The sequence below is a fragment of the Pelophylax lessonae genome, assembly GCF_965119305.1.
Source record: "Pelophylax lessonae genome assembly, chromosome: 3".
In the NCBI taxonomy this organism is placed as follows: Eukaryota; Metazoa; Chordata; class Amphibia; order Anura; family Ranidae; genus Pelophylax; species Pelophylax lessonae.
In genome coordinates this window covers 142,057,786-142,076,062 of record NC_138770.1, presented here as the reverse complement: position 1 = coordinate 142,076,062, position 18,277 = coordinate 142,057,786, and the positions used below count along the sequence as shown (strand labels likewise).

The following is an 18,277-nucleotide window of genomic DNA, read 5'->3' as shown; positions in this document are numbered from 1 at the left end:
TTTCAGTCGCTACGGACATACTGATTACTGCACTCTGCCATTGTTACATTTTCGGAAATCTTCTAATTGCAATCCATTAATGCGGCACCCTCAGAACCAATGTAATCTATTAAATCCCAGATATGCCGCAAAGATTACATATATGAATAATGCCGAATGCTTTACCAGATTTTGGAAGTGAATGGGGGATTTAACATACATTAAAATGGAATTAAATAACAGTGGCATAGTATATATTAAACACTAATACATCTTTAATATTAAATTAATTAAAACCTTTTCAGTTAAAAGACTAAAAATGAACTCAGAATACATTTGGATAGCTAATAGGACTGAGGACTAAAATTATTATTAATAAATCTAATATTAATAATTAAAATGGATATTAAAATGGATATTAAAAATTGGATATATAACAATTTAAATCAATATCAAGGTTCAAACCTGCTGGATACAAAGTATTCATTTTATAGATCCACTCGGTTTCGTTCATAGAAACCTTCTTTGTCATGTTTCCTCCTCTCCAATGATTGTCCACTTTATCTATCCCACAAAAGGACATCAAAGTGGGATCTCTATTGTGGTACAAGCGAAAGTGGTTTGAGAGGCTATGTTTGGGGAACTCTTTTCTCACATTTGCTATGTGCTCGTTGATTCTAACAGATAACTTTCGAGTGGTTCTCCCAATGTACTGTAACCCACATGGACAAGTTATCATGTAGGTTACATGAGTGGATCTACAGGATATGAACTTCTTGATAGTGAAATTTTGTCCTGTGTCTTTGGATTGGAAGGTGGTTATTTTCCTTGGATTTTTCTTTGCAGTTCTGCACGCATTACACCTTTTGCACGGAAAAAAACCTGTTAAATCCAAAAAGGTGACTTTTTTGGTTGGAGGGTCAGGTATATTAAGAGCCAAATTATGTCTTAAACTTTGGGCCTGCCAAGGAGTGAATTATTAAAAACAAAAAAGAAAGAAAATGACAATAAGGGTGAAGTGGCCTTCTTGACTAATTTCAATAGAGACTATAAACAGATAGAGGGCATTATTAGAAAGCACTGGGCTATTTTGCAAAAAGATAAGACTTTAACTAAAATATTACCACCGAAGCCCACTTTCATATATCGGAAGGCCCAAAGTTTAAGACATAATTTGGCTCCTAATATACCTGACCCCCCAACCAAAAAAGTCACCTTTTTGGATTTAACAGGTTTTTTTCTGTGCAAAAGGTGTAATGCGTGCAGAACTGCAAAGAAAAATCCAAGGAAAATAACCACCTTCCAATCCAAAGACACAGGACAAAATTTCACTATCAAGAAGTTCATATCCTGTAGATCCACTCATGTAACCTACATGATAACTTATCCATGTGGGTTACAGTACATTGGGAGAACCACTCGAAAGTTATCTGTTAGAATCAAAGAGCACATAGCAAATGTGAGAAAAGGGTTCCCCAAACATAGCCTCTCGAACCACTTTCGCTTGTACCACAATAGAGATCCCACTTTGATGTCCTTTTGTGGGATAGATAAAGTGGACAATCATTGGAGAGGAGGAAACATGACAAAGAAGGTTTCTATGAACGAAACCGAGTGGATCTATAAAATGAATACTTTGTATCCAGCAGGTATGAACCTTGATATTGATTTAAATTGTTATATATCCAATTTTTAATATGCATTTTAATATCCATTTTAATTATTATTATATTTATTAATAATAATTTTAGTCCTCAGTCCTATTAGCTATCCAAATGTATTCTTTGGAAGGTGGTTATTTTCCTTGGATTTTTCTTTGCAGTTCTGCACGCATTACACCTTTTGCACAGAAAAAAACCTGTTAAATCCAAAAAGGTGACTTTTTTGGTTGGGGGGTCAGGTATATTAGGAGCCAAATTATGTCTTAAACTTTGGGCCTTCCGATATATGAAAGTGGGCTTCGGTGGTAATATTTTAGTTAAAGTCTTATCTTTTTGCAAAATAGCCCAGTGCTTTCTAATAATGCCCTCTATCTGTTTATAGTCTCTATTGAAATTAGTCAAGAAGGCCACTTCACCCTTATTGTCATTTTCTTTCTTTTTTGTTTTTAATAATTCACTCCTTGGCAGGCCCAAAGTTTAAGACATAATTTGGCTCTTAATATACCTGACCCTCCAACCAAAAAAGTCACCTTTTTGGATTTAACAGGTTTTTTTCCGTGCAAAAGGTGTAATGCGTGCAGAACTGCAAAGAAAAATCCAAGGAAAATAACCACCTTCCAATCCAAAGACACAGGACAAAATTTCACTATCAAGAAGTTCATATCCTGTAGATCCACTCATGTAACCTACATGATAACTTGTCCATGTGGGTTACAGTACATTGGGAGAACCACTCGAAAGTTATCTGTTAGAATCAACGAGCACATAGCAAATGTGAGAAAAGAGTTCCCCAAACATAGCCTCTCAAACCACTTTCGCTTGTACCACAATAGAGATCCCACTTTGATGTCCTTTTGTGGGATAGATAAAGTGGACAATCATTGGAGAGGAGGAAACATGACAAAGAAGGTTTCTATGAACGAAACCGAGTGGATCTATAAAATGAATACTTTGTATCCAGCAGGTTTGAACCTTGATATTGATTTAAATTGTTATATATCCAATTTTTAATATCCATTTTAATATCCATTTTAATTATTAATATTAGATTTATTAATAATAATTTTAGTCCTCAGTCCTATTAGCTATCCAAATGTATTCTGAGTTCATTTTTAGTCTTTTAACTGAAAAGGTTTTAATTAATTTAATATTAAAGATGTATTAGTGTTTAATATATACTATGCCACTGTTATTTAATTCCATTTTAATGTATGTTAAATCCCCCATTCACTTCCAAAATCTGGTAAAGCATTCGGCATTATTATTATTAAATCCCGGATATGTGGCATATCCGGGATTTAATAGATTACATTGGTTCTGAGGGTGCCGCAATAATGGATTGCAATTAGAAGATCCGAAAATGTAACAATGGCAGAGTGCAGTAATCAGTATGTCCGTAGCGACTGAAAAAACATAGGGGCTGAACTTACAAGCCGTGAGGCATGGGCGGTTCAGGACTATACACCAAGGAAGTGATTGGTGCGGATGCGAGCATGATCTGCATAAATAATGCAGAGTAAGGTACGGTCACTGATGACGTCAGCCGTGACTGACGAAACGTACGTCGGGAACGTGAGACCATACACTTCCGGGTCTGAGGTCTGAGGAGCGCAGCGTGGTGCGGCGTCTCCCGTCCCCAGCAAACAACCGCATAATCGAAGGCTTTTAATCCATCATTGTGTAGTAAGTGCAATTCATCTAAATAAATGATTGAATTTTAAGAAATACTGCACCATGAGATTATTCCTTTGTCCCTATCTATGGCTTGGTTTCTGATTTTGGCATCGCTTTGGCTTTGTTGATATACATCTATGGAAACGAGATGCATTAGAGTGAATTTGGAATACAAAGCGTGTTTGACCCCCTGTAACTAAGGGGTCCAGTGGATCTGGTAAACGGTATATACTTATATCTCACTGGGTGATCGTGTGGAGGTGAAGGCTTTGCTAAAGAACCACCCCATCAAGTCTGTGTCTTTTCTGTTGGTCCGATTGATTCATCCAATTGCTTTGGACACTAGAGACTTTATTTTGCACGATTTATTTGCATGAAATTTATTTGCACGATATTGATTTATTCATTTGATGTTATTTATTCTGTTGAGCGCTACTATTTCTTCTTTATTCACCAGTATACAGTATATATCTATATATATATATATTTAACATTTACATTAGTCCCTGTCCTCTAGGAGCTAAAGCCGGGTAAACATGGGCCAAAGGACCCTAAGTAGTGTGGAAAGAAACCCATGCAGGCACAGGGAGAACATGCACATTTCAGGCAGGTAGGGATTTAAACCGACAACTCTGGTGCTGCTAAGTGGAAGTGCTAACCAGTTAGCCACTGTGTTGCCATAGTTTATATATAAATGTAGAAAATGAGAGAAGTATTGTATTAGAGCTGTTACTGTAGTATTAGTTATTTTTTTCCCAGTTTAACAATAAAAATCCAAATTACCCTGAACGTTTTCTTTTATGGGTAAAATAATCCATCAGAGAAAACTTCCAGTCTGGGAGTTCTTACAGGGTTATCTACTATTTCTAGGAGCTTAGAGATCCCTTGAAGGTCAACCCTTGCTGCTGCTTGAAGTGGTTTCAATTAGGAATAGTGTGAATGTTCGGCTGCTTTTACATACTGCACAGGCAGGGATTCTTGGAATGACAAAGCTCAGAATGAGAAAGCCTTGTATGACCCTTGCTCACATTCTACTTGTCCTTCTTGTTTATTTTGTGATGTCTATCAGTGAATTTTTCCTGCTTATTGTACTGACTTTGTGCTGTTGCCAGCAGCAGATAGAGGGGCATGAAGAGCTATTTGAACATTTATTTTAGAGACTGAAAGCACACAGTAGAACCTTCACATTACAAGCGGAGACAGTATTTTGAGACTCTTTTTACTTCTTTATCTGTCACTATTCTTGACATAGACATATATTTGTCTGTGACCTGGGCAAGGACTTTCTATAAATCTTTACTTCCCGTTATTAGCCGTGATTTGCTTCCCTTTCCCACAGATCATAATGTACTCCTCTCACTGTCAGATATGTCAGGTCCCTAGGGTGAGTAAAAGCCTTTCTGACAATAAAGAAGGGTATGTGTGGGCAATAAGATGCCTAATGACAAACAGATGTAAGACACTAGTATGTTAGGCAGGTTGACTTTAATCCGTCTACCAGGTCATCAAGCAACAGGAAAATAGTAATAAATCATTTTTTGTGCACAGCTGAGTAAATGCACCTGCAATGTAGCATAACCTTTATTTTGTTTATATTGGTTTGTACAAGGATCTGTCATTTCAGCACAGTAATGCCCACTGTCTTGTTTGTTCCTTAGGAGCTGCTCATTTCCTCATCAAGGAGCTGTCTTTTCACAACCTGGAACTGGAGCGGAACAGACAGGCAGAGCTGGGGGTTCAGCCCCAAGATATCTGGCCTTTTGTAGTAGTAGCAGATGATTCTTGTGTGATGTGGAACGCCATGGATGTCAGTGTGACCGGAGACCATGCAAGGTACAAGCCAGAATGGACAGAATTGACACATTTCATTAGTCTCCATGTCTATAGTTCCCATAGTGCTACTCAAATGGTAATGCAAAGCTTCACTTGGCACTATTTTGCCTATAAAATTCCTGTGGGATTTTGGAAAAACAATATTACTTTTTTTTGTAAACAATCGGGTATGCAGGATTTACAATTAAAAGAGCAAACAATCAATTTTCCTTGAATACTGATTATGTGCGATAACAGCCATTACATGTATGTACAGTCAGAATAGTCAACAGTTATGAATAGTCTCTTTTGTATCCCTTTAATACACTGCTGGGACTTGGTTAAAGCTCAGCTCCGGCCAAAACATTCCTTTTAGATAGATTGGAGAAGGGTTGGAGCTCATGTAGGGCTTTAACTGCTGTCTCTCTTGAGGACATTTCCCCTCAATTTTGGATCTGCTTGACACCCCTCACCTAGACAAAAATTAAGAAAAATCTTTTTAAATCATAACTGAAGGAAAAACTTTTTTTTTTTCTTTTTAGTTTATTATAGAGTGGAGAGAAATTAGAACATCTGTCTGTTTTTATTGCTGTCTGTGCCCACCATTAGGGAGACTCACCCTCTCTATTTGTCCTGTTTATCATTATCATTGAAACTAAAAGAAAATCCCAAATATTGGGTTGTACCCAAAAAAGTAATAGGGGAAATCTTTCAATGGGGACGCTGGCTCTGTTGACCTGGGGGTCCCCAAGACATTCCCTTAATTCGCAGGGATTTCCTATCACTTCCTGTTTTGGCTATGGGATAGGAAGTAAAGGTAAATCTCCCCAATGGAACGCAGCTGGCAAAAAATGAACCCTCCCTTACTCTATCCAAAATGAAAAAAAAAAGTTTTACCTATAGTTCTACTTTAGGGGTTCTGCTTGACATCCACCACCTACCTGACACCCGGCACCTGCATAGCAAATGGGAAATCTCCTTCCTGAGGTTTTGCCTGACATTTGCCACTTGGACAGTAAATGAAGAGAAAACTTCAATTCACTTCAAAATGAAAACATTTTTTGCCTATAGTTCTACTTTAAGGGGTTCTGCTTGACATCCACCACCTGGATAGGAAATGGGGGAAATCTCCCTCATGGGGTTCTACCTTACACCCACCACCTGGATAGGAAATGGGGGAAATCTCCCTCATGGGGTTCTACCTGACACCAGGAACCTGCATTGGAAAGGTGGGGAAATCTCCCTGATCAATAGGTACGCAGACAATATCACTCTGACAGTGGTTCTAACCCTTCCCTACTCTGCTAGGAATTGTGTTTTTGTGTCCTTGTTTTATCTGATAGCCTTCCAAATAGATAGGATGTAGGAGATTTTCTAACTAACGGTTCTATCTGACACGGAATACATCAGCCACAGGGTGGTGACAAATAGAGACACAGACAGCAATAAATTGACATGTTTAAAACCCATCCAAACACCAAAAAAATCGCAAGGGTTTGGCTTCAAGCATTAAGGCCCCTTTCGCATGGGCCGAATCGGGTTTTGCTCAGCAGGGCATCTGTTCGTTGATCCTCTGCTAAGCTGAGCTGAGCAGAGTGACTGGAGGACAGGTTCGCTTATGCTGAGTGGGCACAGACAAAGCACTATGGGCAGCCAGATGTAAACGGACTGGCTGTCCGCTGCAGGTAGCTGGGTGTAAACAGACACAAGTTTTTTTCATCCAATTGCCCAAAAAGGAAAATGGAGGGTCTGATCGGGTCTGGCTGAAAATGGACAGCCGGAACCGATCGGACCTCTCCTGTGAAACGGGCCTGACTCAATGTAAGGATTGTCAAGGTTTGTGTATAGAAAAGAGCATGCGATGCATGGTGTGTAGATCATTGACATCTGTTATTGCTCTTGAAGAAGCTTACTTTGGTAGGGCCAATTTATGTGAGAGCTGATTAAAGAACGATACCTCTTCAAAGTTATATTTTATATTTTGGTAGATGTTGAACTCCAGGCAGATATAAAAGACAAACATTATTACCGCAGTTTGTTCAATATTACATCATTAACCACTTGCCTTCTGTGCACTTAAACACCCTTCCCATCCAGGCCAATTTTCAGCTTTCAGCGCTCTCACACTTTGAATGACAATTGCGCGGTCATGCTACACTGTACCCATATGAAATTTTTATCATTTTTTTCACACAAATAGAGATTTCTTTTGGTGGTATTTAATCATCTCTGGGTTTTTTATTTTTTACAAAAAAAAAAGAAAAAAGAGAAAATTTTGAAAAAAAAAAAAAGTTTTTCTTATTTTCTGCGAGTAAATTTTGAAAATAAATTTTTCTCCCTCACTGATGTGCGCTGATGAGGCGGCACTGATGGGCACTGATAGGCTGCACTTATGGGCACTGATAGGCTGCACTTATGGGCACTGATTGCGGGCATTGATGGGGGCACTGATGGCGGGCACTGTGGGCACTGATGGGGGGGCAATGTGTGTGTTTTTTTACCTTCAGTAATCAGGGCACTGGTGATCAGTGCCCTGATTACATGTCTCTGTGTCCCCATCGGCTGTCGGCTCCCCCTCCTTCCTCACACTGCAGTGTCTGTGTGAGGAAGGAGCGCCGGCAATGAGAGATGATCTCATATGTTCACATATGAGATCATCTCTCATTGGACGGCTTGATCACGTGGTGAATGGCCGCTGTGATTGGCCATTCACCACGATCTGTGATACGGCCGACACAGATTCTCCCCGCTGCGCGCTCGCAGGAGCGCGCGGGGGGGCGTGTCACTGGAGGCCGTTTAAAAACGGCCTCCCGAAAATTCGAGTCCGCGCTGCAGCCGTATATAGGCTGTAGCGCGGATGTGAGGAGGTTAACATTTTTTTTAATTTAAACAACATAAGCACATATATTAGACCTGGTTTTAGCAATCCCTGTACAGCAGAGCTCAGACTATAAAACAAGACCATAAGCATGTCAAGTATCTAATCAATAGTGTTGCAATGCTTGCTCATGCACTAACAGGAGGATAAAGCAAAGTGAAAGAAAGATAAGTTAATCAGTCTGCTGCTTCTCCTTTCTCGTCCTGTCACTGGTTGGGGGAGAGACAAGACTTGTAAGTATGACTTAACTGCAGCAGAGAAACGCAAGGTCTTCTGTCTTGCTGTGTAAATCTCATAACTGGATGGACAAGTATATAAATCCGTTTTCATGTAAATTAGCTCCATTGTATGTATTTTATCTATGTATCTAGCTTTTTGTCTAAACTTCAGCTTTAAAGTACATATCAGTTTTAAAATCTCTGAGAACCTCTGGAGGCAGGATCCCTGATTTAGAATTCCGAGTTCTGTACTTTTCCTACAAGGGGAGTTATAGAACTCCATGGTGGGGATTAATAAGGCCTTGCAGAGAGATTTCACCATAGGCATTTCTCAAGATTGATCCACATGTGTAGACTCTTTGGAGACGATAAGACCTTTATTTCTTATTAATTGGTATTTGATCTCTACATCACACTGCTCCAGTTTCTTCTCTACTGAATGAAAACTTCATACAAACTCAAAATTCGAGTTATTTCTGAAAAAAATTAAAACAATACAGCATTGTAATATCCAGTTATAATACCACTAGCACTTCTGCAGAGTCTAATCTTTGCTCTCTTGCAGAGCTAGACTTGCCGCTAGAATCTTTATCATCAAACTGTTTCAGATTGAAGCTCAGAAATGCTGTGCAAACTGTGCACTTTGAACAGCTGTAGAGGATAGAGGACTACAGGTAAACAGGTACAACTTATGTAGGAGGAATTGCTTCATCTCTATGTATCACCTAAGGCTAGTCACTTCACTTTGTATATGTAAAGGTTTACAACCACTTGAAAGTGGAAATAAATGTTGTGGGGCTGCACAGCATACTTGTACACTAGCTTGGCCCCCTGCAGTACTGACAGGTTTGCGCTTCCCCTTGTGGCTTTGTCTCTGCCACCATCTGATCTGATTCTTCTGCTTTTTTCCACCATTGGGCAGACACTGATAATATAACTGCTGTGCATTCCCACTAGAGTTAAATTATGCCACCAATTCATTGCTAGGAGAAAGAGAAAGGAGTTTTTGGCAGAAGAGACATGCAAAGTCTTCTCTTCCACATAATGCTACATTTGAACCATTGCTTATAATCCTTGTGAATTGACCCTTATGTGTCTTATGTTTATGACCTATATCTAATCATACCTACTTTAATATACCCCAGGGAGTGTTCGTGGACTGAAAGAAATGTATCTTTGAAGTACATCTTGCAGCAAATAGAGGGAACACAGAACATCACTCAGTACGCCATGCTGGGCATGCGGAAGTGGACCAGTAAAACTAAAAGCAGAGACCCAAGAGAACCTTTCTCCCGCTGTCACCTGCACGACTTCCTCCTCCTCAATGTGGATCTGACGCAGGATGTTCAGTATAACCAGAATAGGTAGGTGGGAAAACACAGCAAACGTATCTAATAATAAAGGAAAGGCTCTCAGAAATCTGCAACAAAGAGTCTGCAAATGAAATAGGAAGCTCTGCAATATTTTCTTCTAATAAAGAGCTTTTAGTACTGTAGGAGGTAACTTATAGCAAGCAGAGAACATGTTTCTCTATTTTCACAGCCTCCGGTCAGTTCCAGAGATCAATTAGTTAATACAGCTTAAAAATGGAGACAGAAATCTGATTAGTTTATTTGACAACACAAACACTTTTCTGGTCATTCAACCAACACGACCGGCCTTTGTAGCTAAATGTTTTGCCTTTAGGTCTATTGGGCCATGTTTTGTGGCAGTACTGCCCACCAGATATGACATGGGGTATCATTTTTACGGCAATACCTGAGCTACTGCATGTTATCTTTTAGATGGATGGGGCAATAAAACCACAGCTCAACAGCCTGTTTTCACAGCCCCTTAGCAATCTTCTCAGTGTATTTGCATATTTTACAAACGCAACCAGTACAGATCAACCCTATTATCTGGGTTTTTAAGCTGACCATACATGGATTGAAATTCAGCCAGTTTAGCAGGGACCGGACGAATTTCAATACCTCTATGGGCAGTTGATTGTACCCAAGTCGATTCATCGATCAGCTTGGGTACAAACAGCCTGTCTGGTTTTTCTACATGTGAGTACTGCCGTTGGTTTCAGCTGCTAGCAGTAATTATTGTATTCTTCAGGCCAGAAATGCTCCCTGAGAACCTCCCCATACCCCCTACACCAGCAGAATACAATAGCGCTGCCGGAGGCATTCCCCCATCAACGCTGACTGTGTTGGTGGTGGGGGGAGGGGGGGAATCAGGTGGAAGGAAAGAAAATCAAGTCACCTATGCCTATGCCTAGAGTGAAATTCCAGTTTTGCTGAAAAAATTGCAATGACTTAGCAATTAGGTTAATCTTGTTTCTTACCAAATGTTGCACTCCGGGTGCACTAGATCTAAAGCTATTGCCAAGGATGCTAGAATTTATGCAACCACTGCCTTCAATTTGTCATCTAGCTCTTTGCAGCGTCGGTGAGCCAATTATTGGAGCACAAATGTGGAGGTTTTGGGAAATCATTACAAATAAATACTGTCACCTTCATTGCAAGATATATATTGATTTATTTCAACATTTATAAGAATCATAGCTGGATTCAGTCTAAAACAGAATTATAATAGCATTGCATTACAACATTTTTTAGGTATTTTCCACTGTAAAAGTGGTATACAGTATATTTGCATTCATCTACACGTATCCTATAGGCTTATGATCTGTTTTTGTATTTACTCTTCCTCCAGGTATACTTGTGATGATGTGGACTTTAATCTCCGAGTGAACAGCTCTGGGCTGCTTATTTGTCGTTTTAATTGGTTTAGCGTCATGAAGAAGCAAATCGCTGTGGGAGGACACCGGTCTTTGCACATCAAACCCAAAGTGAGAACAATGACATATTCAATGTTCCAGCAAGCCGAATCTTAGTCTGCCAGAGCTTTATAAAGACAAACATGAAGGCTAATTTATAATAACTGAAAGAGGAGTTTGCTTTTATTATTTAACCTGTGCTAGAAAACTGCATTGTCCAGTGTAGCACATAAGTCTCCCTTTGCTTCAGCTTTTGTAACAGATTTTATGAATATTCACACAATGTAATATATTTATTAGTAATCAAAAATTATATACTTATTTTGCAGTGTTGATTACCTCAAAGGTTCAAATAGCCACATTTCCACAGATATACTGTACACTATATTACCAAAAGTATTGGGACGCCTGCCTTTACATGCACATGCATTTTAATGGCATCTCAGTCTTAGTCCGTAGGGTTCAATTTTGAGTTGGTCCATGCTTTGCAGCTATAACAGCTTCAACTCTTCTGGGAAGGCTGTCCACAAGGTTTAGGAGTGTGTCTATGGGAATGTTTGACCATTCTTTCAGAAGAACATTTGTGAGGTCAGGCACTGATGTTAGAGAGAAGGCCTGGCTCGCAGTCTCTGCTCTAATTCACCCCAAAGGTGTTCTAACGGGTTGAGGACAGGACTCTGTGCAGGCCAGTTAAGTTCCTCCACCCCAAACTCGCTCATCCATGTGTTTATAGACCTTGCTTTGTGCATTGGAGCAAATCATTTGGTGGAGGGGGAATATGGTGCGGGTTGTTTTTCAGGGGTTGGGCCTGGCCCCTTAATTCCAGTGAAGGGAACTCTTAAGGCGCCAGCATACTAAAATATTTTGAACAATTTCATGCTCCCAGCTTTGTGGGAACAGTTTGGGGGTGGTCCCTTCCTGGTCCCACATGACTAAAATGTACATAGTTTATTATGCATATATCATATCTATAAAACAGGAAGCTCATCCAGCTTACAAACAGATTAAAAGTAACCTTGACAATCAGACACACTATATAACCCCATTTCAATGTACATATACATATATGATGCATAGTTTACAAACCCCTTATAGGATGTCCCATACGTCTTTCTCAGGTCTCGCCCACCTCTTCAGGACGAAGGCAACTCAGACTGTATCATATAGTTTTCAAAATATTTACTGTATCTCCACAGGACATGTGTATAAGTAGGCATATTTCCAAAAATCACTTCCATCCAAAAGGGTCTGATCATGTGCACTTCCATCCACCACAGGCAAGGTCAAAGGAGCTGCCCAAAACATAAGATGAGTGAAAACATGAGTGGCCACAATATGTCCCCGTAAAGATCTCTTCCCAAGCTTTTCCACCAAGCCTGGAGAGGGGCCCTTAAGGGGACTGGGTATGGCCAGTGTGCTAAAATTCTGCAGTGATGCTTGCATTACCTGAAAGATTTCAATAATCATCTGATCCTACCAGCTTTAGTAGGACTGCACAATGATAGGAATATCTGTGGATACCTTGTCATTTTAGCAGGCAACCCCCGTTCCAGGGAATAGGGCTCAGAGAAAGCTGCGGATGAGTTGACTTTTTCTGAATGTTAGACTATTTTTACTTCCTGATAAAGCTCTGGCACTGCTATCAGCAGCCACTTACACGGAGCTATAAAAAGTGGGAAAAACTGCAATTAATAAAGGCAATGGTAAACACTCAGTATTGCCCCCTAGGGAAGACCAGGAGCTCAAATTCTTAATTAATCTTCAGAAGTTATGTTGGAACTGGGCACTTTGAGATAAGGATGTAAATGGCTTCTCCCAGGGAATAATAAAGGGAGAATGGGGCCACAGGCAAAGTAGCAGCTTTTGCCCCTGACATCCTCTTGATTGATTTCTGGTTTACTGCAGTATAATATATGTTGTATCTGGATAGCCTTTTGACCCTAGGCTTCTGTCTAGGTTGCCTTGTGGTTGATCTAGCTCTGACTGCACATATGCTTTATTTTAGCTGTTTATCCAAAAGTGTTGTTTTAGCCCAGCAGCACATGATATGATCCAGAGTGGCAATCATGGCAACATTATGCATATGCTGGAATATTAATGATCTCGAAAAGGCAGATATGAAATCTCTGTTTTCACCATTCTACCTTCTACCAGCTCTAAAACCCTTCCTGATAGCGTCTTGACAATGAATCTTGATTTCCATGTTTATTCTCCAGGCTCCTGATTCATCAATGTCAGTCTCGACAGCTCACTACATCTGTGCTCCTGACAGCAACCATACCGTCTTGGCTGCACCGGCTCATCTACTTCTAGAAAAATTCCTCCAATTTCACAGCCAGCAATTCTTTCCCCTGTCAGTGACTGACTCCAGCCACCCGGTGCTGGTGGTAGATTGCTATCTAAACCTTGGCCCTCAGGTACATAGAACTTCAACTTTCCCATTTGCATATCCTTGTATGTGATCCGTTTCCAAATTCTGTCACCTGCTCTGTAGGTTGGCAGCCAGTTTTTGTTTAGAATAACAATGCATGAGGCTGGAATACACTGGCTAGTTGGATTTACTGACATCACACATTTTGAAAATGTGAGATGTTTCGCAAACATTTCATGAATATTGACTCAGCCCATAATAGACTTCTTTTATGTGGTTAGACAGGTACACTTTGGGGAATATATATATAGTTTAGTTTATATATAGCTGTATATGAATATTCCATATGTAAATGTTAACCAGTCTAATCCTAATGACATCACTAAAAAGGGTTGTCTTTTACATAGCTCAAGCTCAAATAATGGGCATGGCTCTATGAGTTACTCTCTGCTATTCATTTGCCCTCTTGACTTGATCTGCAGGATTTCAAGAGAACGCAATTGAAAGCAAGCATTTTGAACTGTGAGATACAAAGTTTACAGGACTTACCAATGTATGTCTGCTAAAACAATATTAGCCTCTTCCTGCCGACAAGGCACATTTTTGCAGCCTCTCGGTTTGTTGGCGTTAACGCCAAGAGGCTGCATATATGTAGCCCTATGTAGCCTTTTGTAAAAACTTTTCTTTGCTGAGAGTGTGCATCCTGTCCTCTCCCAGCAGAGTCACTGGAAGGACTGAAGAGCTCCCAATGCATACTTGCAATCCGGAGCTTTCCAATCATGTGACTGCTCACATGACACGAATGCCCGCCTTTATCTCCTGGCATTTAAAAGCTTTTAAAGAACCAAGATGCAGCTGTGGGCTATCTCAGGCTACCAGTTCCTAGATGTAGTAGCATTAGAAGTTTTCCCTTTTTATTGTTACCTGCTGATCCTGCAGGTAACACACTCCCTGTCCTAGGGTGACAATAGTCACTGTACTGTATCTCTGGAGAAGCAGTGTTGTCACCCCAGGACAGGAAGTGTGTGTTAGGACTAGAGAAAACTTTCCTCGCTCCTTTCCCTCTCCTCAACATAGGGAGGAGTTGTTTTCTGGTACACAGAGGTGAACTTGGCAGGGTTGATAATACTGCTGTATCCACAGAAATCTATAAGCTCACTGGATTTCTGGCAAGATCATCTGCAGTTTTTTTATTCTTGAAGTTTTGTACCAGATATAGCAAAACGCTTTCAATGGCATATTTAACAGACCAAAAGGAAACAAATAAGAAAGGTAGTTGTTAGGGTTTACATTTTTAAATAGTGAAAACTTACTAATCTAATTAGTTGCACTAACTGCTTCCATAGAAAATGGTATACAATGGAATAAAACATACAGCGTCCCCTCATTCTTAAACTATTTTGTTTTAATTTGGTCACAGTAATATATTACAGCATTTCAGTATGTAATTTACACCCACATCAATCTGGGTCCAAGCAATCCCCAAGTTACAAACTAAAATGCTAAATTTAGTCTATGTAAATTGATGACTAAACCTTTAAATAAGAAAGGGATCACAGTGGTCATTCATTTGCTCTGTCTATAAATGGCAGCATGTAAGGTTTTCCAATGTAGCATTGATCTCAAAGGATTTGAACAGGTAGGTGAGCTGTTTCAGTAATGCCATTAACTACAGCCATGTAGAGTGAGATTACATTTCCCAGCAAGCTGTTTGAATATATATATATATGGTGTGTATACATTCTGTGCAAAAACAGAAATTCGGACTTCCTAGAAAACAGAACAAGTCAATGTATTATCTACAATCAGATTTTCTTCATCACCCCTATAATATCTTAATGGGTTTCCGTCATCTAGGACAGTATTAACTTGCCCACAACTTATTTTATATTATGGTCATATTGACCCTATTTTAAACAATGTAATCAATTTGGATCCAATTACAGAAATTAATCAATGAACTTTTTTTTACAATCAAAGGTTCATTTTTACCATGGACTCAAATGTAACTTTTTTTTTTTTAAATTTCAGATTACAGTGTGCTATGTCAGCTCTCGGCCTCACTCCATCAATGTAAACTGCACAGGGGTAACGTTTAGTGGACTCTTGCTCCACCTTTGCGATTCCTTTGTTGTAGCCAGTTTCTTGAAAAAATTCCAATTTCTGAAAGGTAAGCAATACACTGATGCCTTATACTGTAATTAGAGTCTATCTACTTTTGTTAGAGTGAGATACTGTTAAAATTTGTGTTAGATCGTTATTGTTAACTGTGGCTCCCCATTGTTCTCAGAACAGAAAGTGATGGGAAAGCCAAAATTTGATAGTTGACATCAAAACAGGGATAAATGGGAAATCTAATGGTGACACCTATTCCGATGACAACTGTCTAAAATGGGATTTCCTCTCACTTTGGAGAGATATACTTTTCTCTGTTGTGTTTCTAGGACAGACAGTGTAATCACCTTCAAAGGATCAGTTTGTTTAGACTGATAAATAGGAAATATTGCATTTTAATGTTTTGTGTTTTATTTTTAGCCAGCATTTTGAGCTTTAGGCTGCTTCCCTCCCAGCCGTGGCCGCTATCATGTTCACTGCAGAGCAAAAAGCTGTCAGAGGGGGAAGACACTCCGGGGGGGGGGGGTGAGGGGGATAATGTGATAAGGGACAGAGGACACTGCTCTGGGGGGTTGTGGGCAGAAGGGCAGAGGATATACAGTTGGGGGGGTGTGATGTAAAGGGAGCAGAGGACACTGCTTTGTGGAGCGGGGGGACAGAGGACACTGCTTTCAGGGGCCAGAGGAACAGAGGACACTTTTGGGGGGTATAGGACACTGCTATGGGGGGCAGAGGACACCATAAGGGGGGAGGGGTAATGTAAAGGGGGACAGGGAACACTGCTTTAGGGTAAGCACAGGACACTGCTATTGGGGGGGGGGAGGTAGAGGGTTAGAGGACACTACAGTGGGGAGGGGTTATGTGAAGGGGGCAGAGGACACTGCTTTGAGGGGCAGAGGGGCAGAAGACACTATAGTGGGGGATGATGTGAAGGGGACAGAGGACACTACTGTGGGGGGGCGATGTGGGGGGGTGGGAAGGGAGGCAGAGGATACTACTGTGGGGGGACCAGAGGACACTACTGTGACACTATGCATTCTTCATGCTGTCTTTTTATTGGAATTTATTTTTAAGGCACCGTCCAGCCATCCAATTCCCCCCCTCCCCTTTCTCCGGGATCTTTGATTTCCTCCATGTTATCCAGGTGGATCTCAATCTCTGAAAGATTGCCTACCCCTGGCTTAGAGCTTGTTAGAAAAAAAAAATTGTTTACAGACTTCAATTGCTCAAGATGAAAGTTACACGCAATTAAATATGCTATCAGAGCAATGATGGAATGCAGTGACAATTCCCTTTTAGGTGTGATTACTCATGTTGCTACAAGTGTTATGTTGCTATGGGTGCCATGTTGATATGCATGCCATGTTAAAAAAAAAATGCAGTATGTGTGTGTATATATATATATATATATATATATATATAATATATTGTGTATATATATATATATATATATATATATATATATATATATATATAGATATATATAGATATATATAGATATATATATATATATCCCTGGATGAATTCGTTTATGGGTGACTTCTTCACCTACCACTGCACTTTGACACAGAAATCAGGGGCACTTCTTATTTTGCGGTGGGCAGATAATTAGCTATCTCCTGTTCTTCCTAAGTGCATCCCAATTTTCTCATTTTTATGTTACTAAATATACAATGTACTGATCTTCACAATCTATTTGGCAATATGTAACAAAATGGTTGCCAAATGCTGGTGGAGAGGAACGCTTATTCCTGTTCAGCTACCAACTATGTCCTGTGTATGATTTAGAGGATTTTACATTTTAGCGCTGAAGGGGGCTCATCACAAAGGAGGAGGCAGCCCTCAGACACTGATTCTCCTAGCTTCAACTCTATTGTACCTGTTTGTAGTTCTGACCTTTTGCAGGCACTTTGTAAACACTTCCTTGCATATCATGACATCCAATACAAATAGAGGTGTACTGACTTTTTACATTCTCTTTTCAGATGCCACACTGTGTGTTGTGTGTCAGGACCGCAGCTCCCTTCGCCAGACAGTAGTTAGGTTAGAACTGGAAGATGAGTGGCAGTTTCGCCTACGGGATGAGTTCCAAACAGCCAATGCCAAGGAAGACAAACCCTTGTTCATCCTGACGGGGCGCCATGTTTAACACAAGTGGACTTTACCAGATGTTACTGTGGCAGAACATGCTCCAAGTGCATGCACTCCATAGCGTCTAAAAACACTGGTCTTATCTTCTGTTGCACTGAAGAAACACTGTATTGAAACAAGCAACAAAACCTTGCATAAAAGATATTACACAGTGGACACAAGCATTTATAAACTTTCCTACTGATACTTAGGGCCTGATTCATAGTACGGCGAATTGGCGTTTCGGCGTGATTTTGCGAAGCGGCGATTATTTAAGTCTGAAATTGGCATTCAAAGAACGGCGGGCGGAAAATAGCGCCTAGTGTGAGATTCATTAAGATGCAATATGGTCAGAGCGCGACTTAAAACCACGCCAGCTAAAAGCTCGACTAAAGTTTAGCCAAATTTTCCCCTGTACCCCCAAAAATCCCAAATCACTGTGGAAGGTGTGGAAGTCAATTTGGAGATGACTTGCGTTTAAAAAATCTCAAAAACTGACTTAGAAAGAGAGATATCTGCGAAAGTGTGGAAAGGTTAAACAGCTCCTCCAGCCGCGAGCTGCGAACTCGCGAATGTGCGCATGCGCAACGTCAAATTGGCTCAAAAAATTTCGCCAGCGCGATTTTGGGTCAATTTTTTTTTGAATACCGCTTGCAAATCCGCTGTCTCGCCCAT

The 18,277-nt window shown here is 40.2% G+C and overlaps 1 protein-coding gene across 1 annotated transcript in view; it reads left to right on the top strand.

The window, feature by feature from the left end:
* The window catches only part of GREB1 (growth regulating estrogen receptor binding 1), a 227,440-nt gene extending 209,657 nt beyond the window's left edge, over positions 1-17,783 (top strand). The window contains exons 28-33 of the mRNA XM_082252227.1: positions 4,973-5,147; positions 9,368-9,586; positions 10,923-11,058; positions 13,203-13,403; positions 15,389-15,527; positions 17,458-17,783. Coding sequence (XP_082108353.1) covers positions 4,973-5,147; positions 9,368-9,586; positions 10,923-11,058; positions 13,203-13,403; positions 15,389-15,527; positions 17,458-17,621 — 1,034 coding nt within the window. The 3' untranslated portion in view covers positions 17,622-17,783. The remainder of the gene's footprint in view (positions 1-4,972; positions 5,148-9,367; positions 9,587-10,922; positions 11,059-13,202; positions 13,404-15,388; positions 15,528-17,457) is intronic.
* The last annotated feature ends 494 nt before the right edge of the window (positions 17,784-18,277 follow it).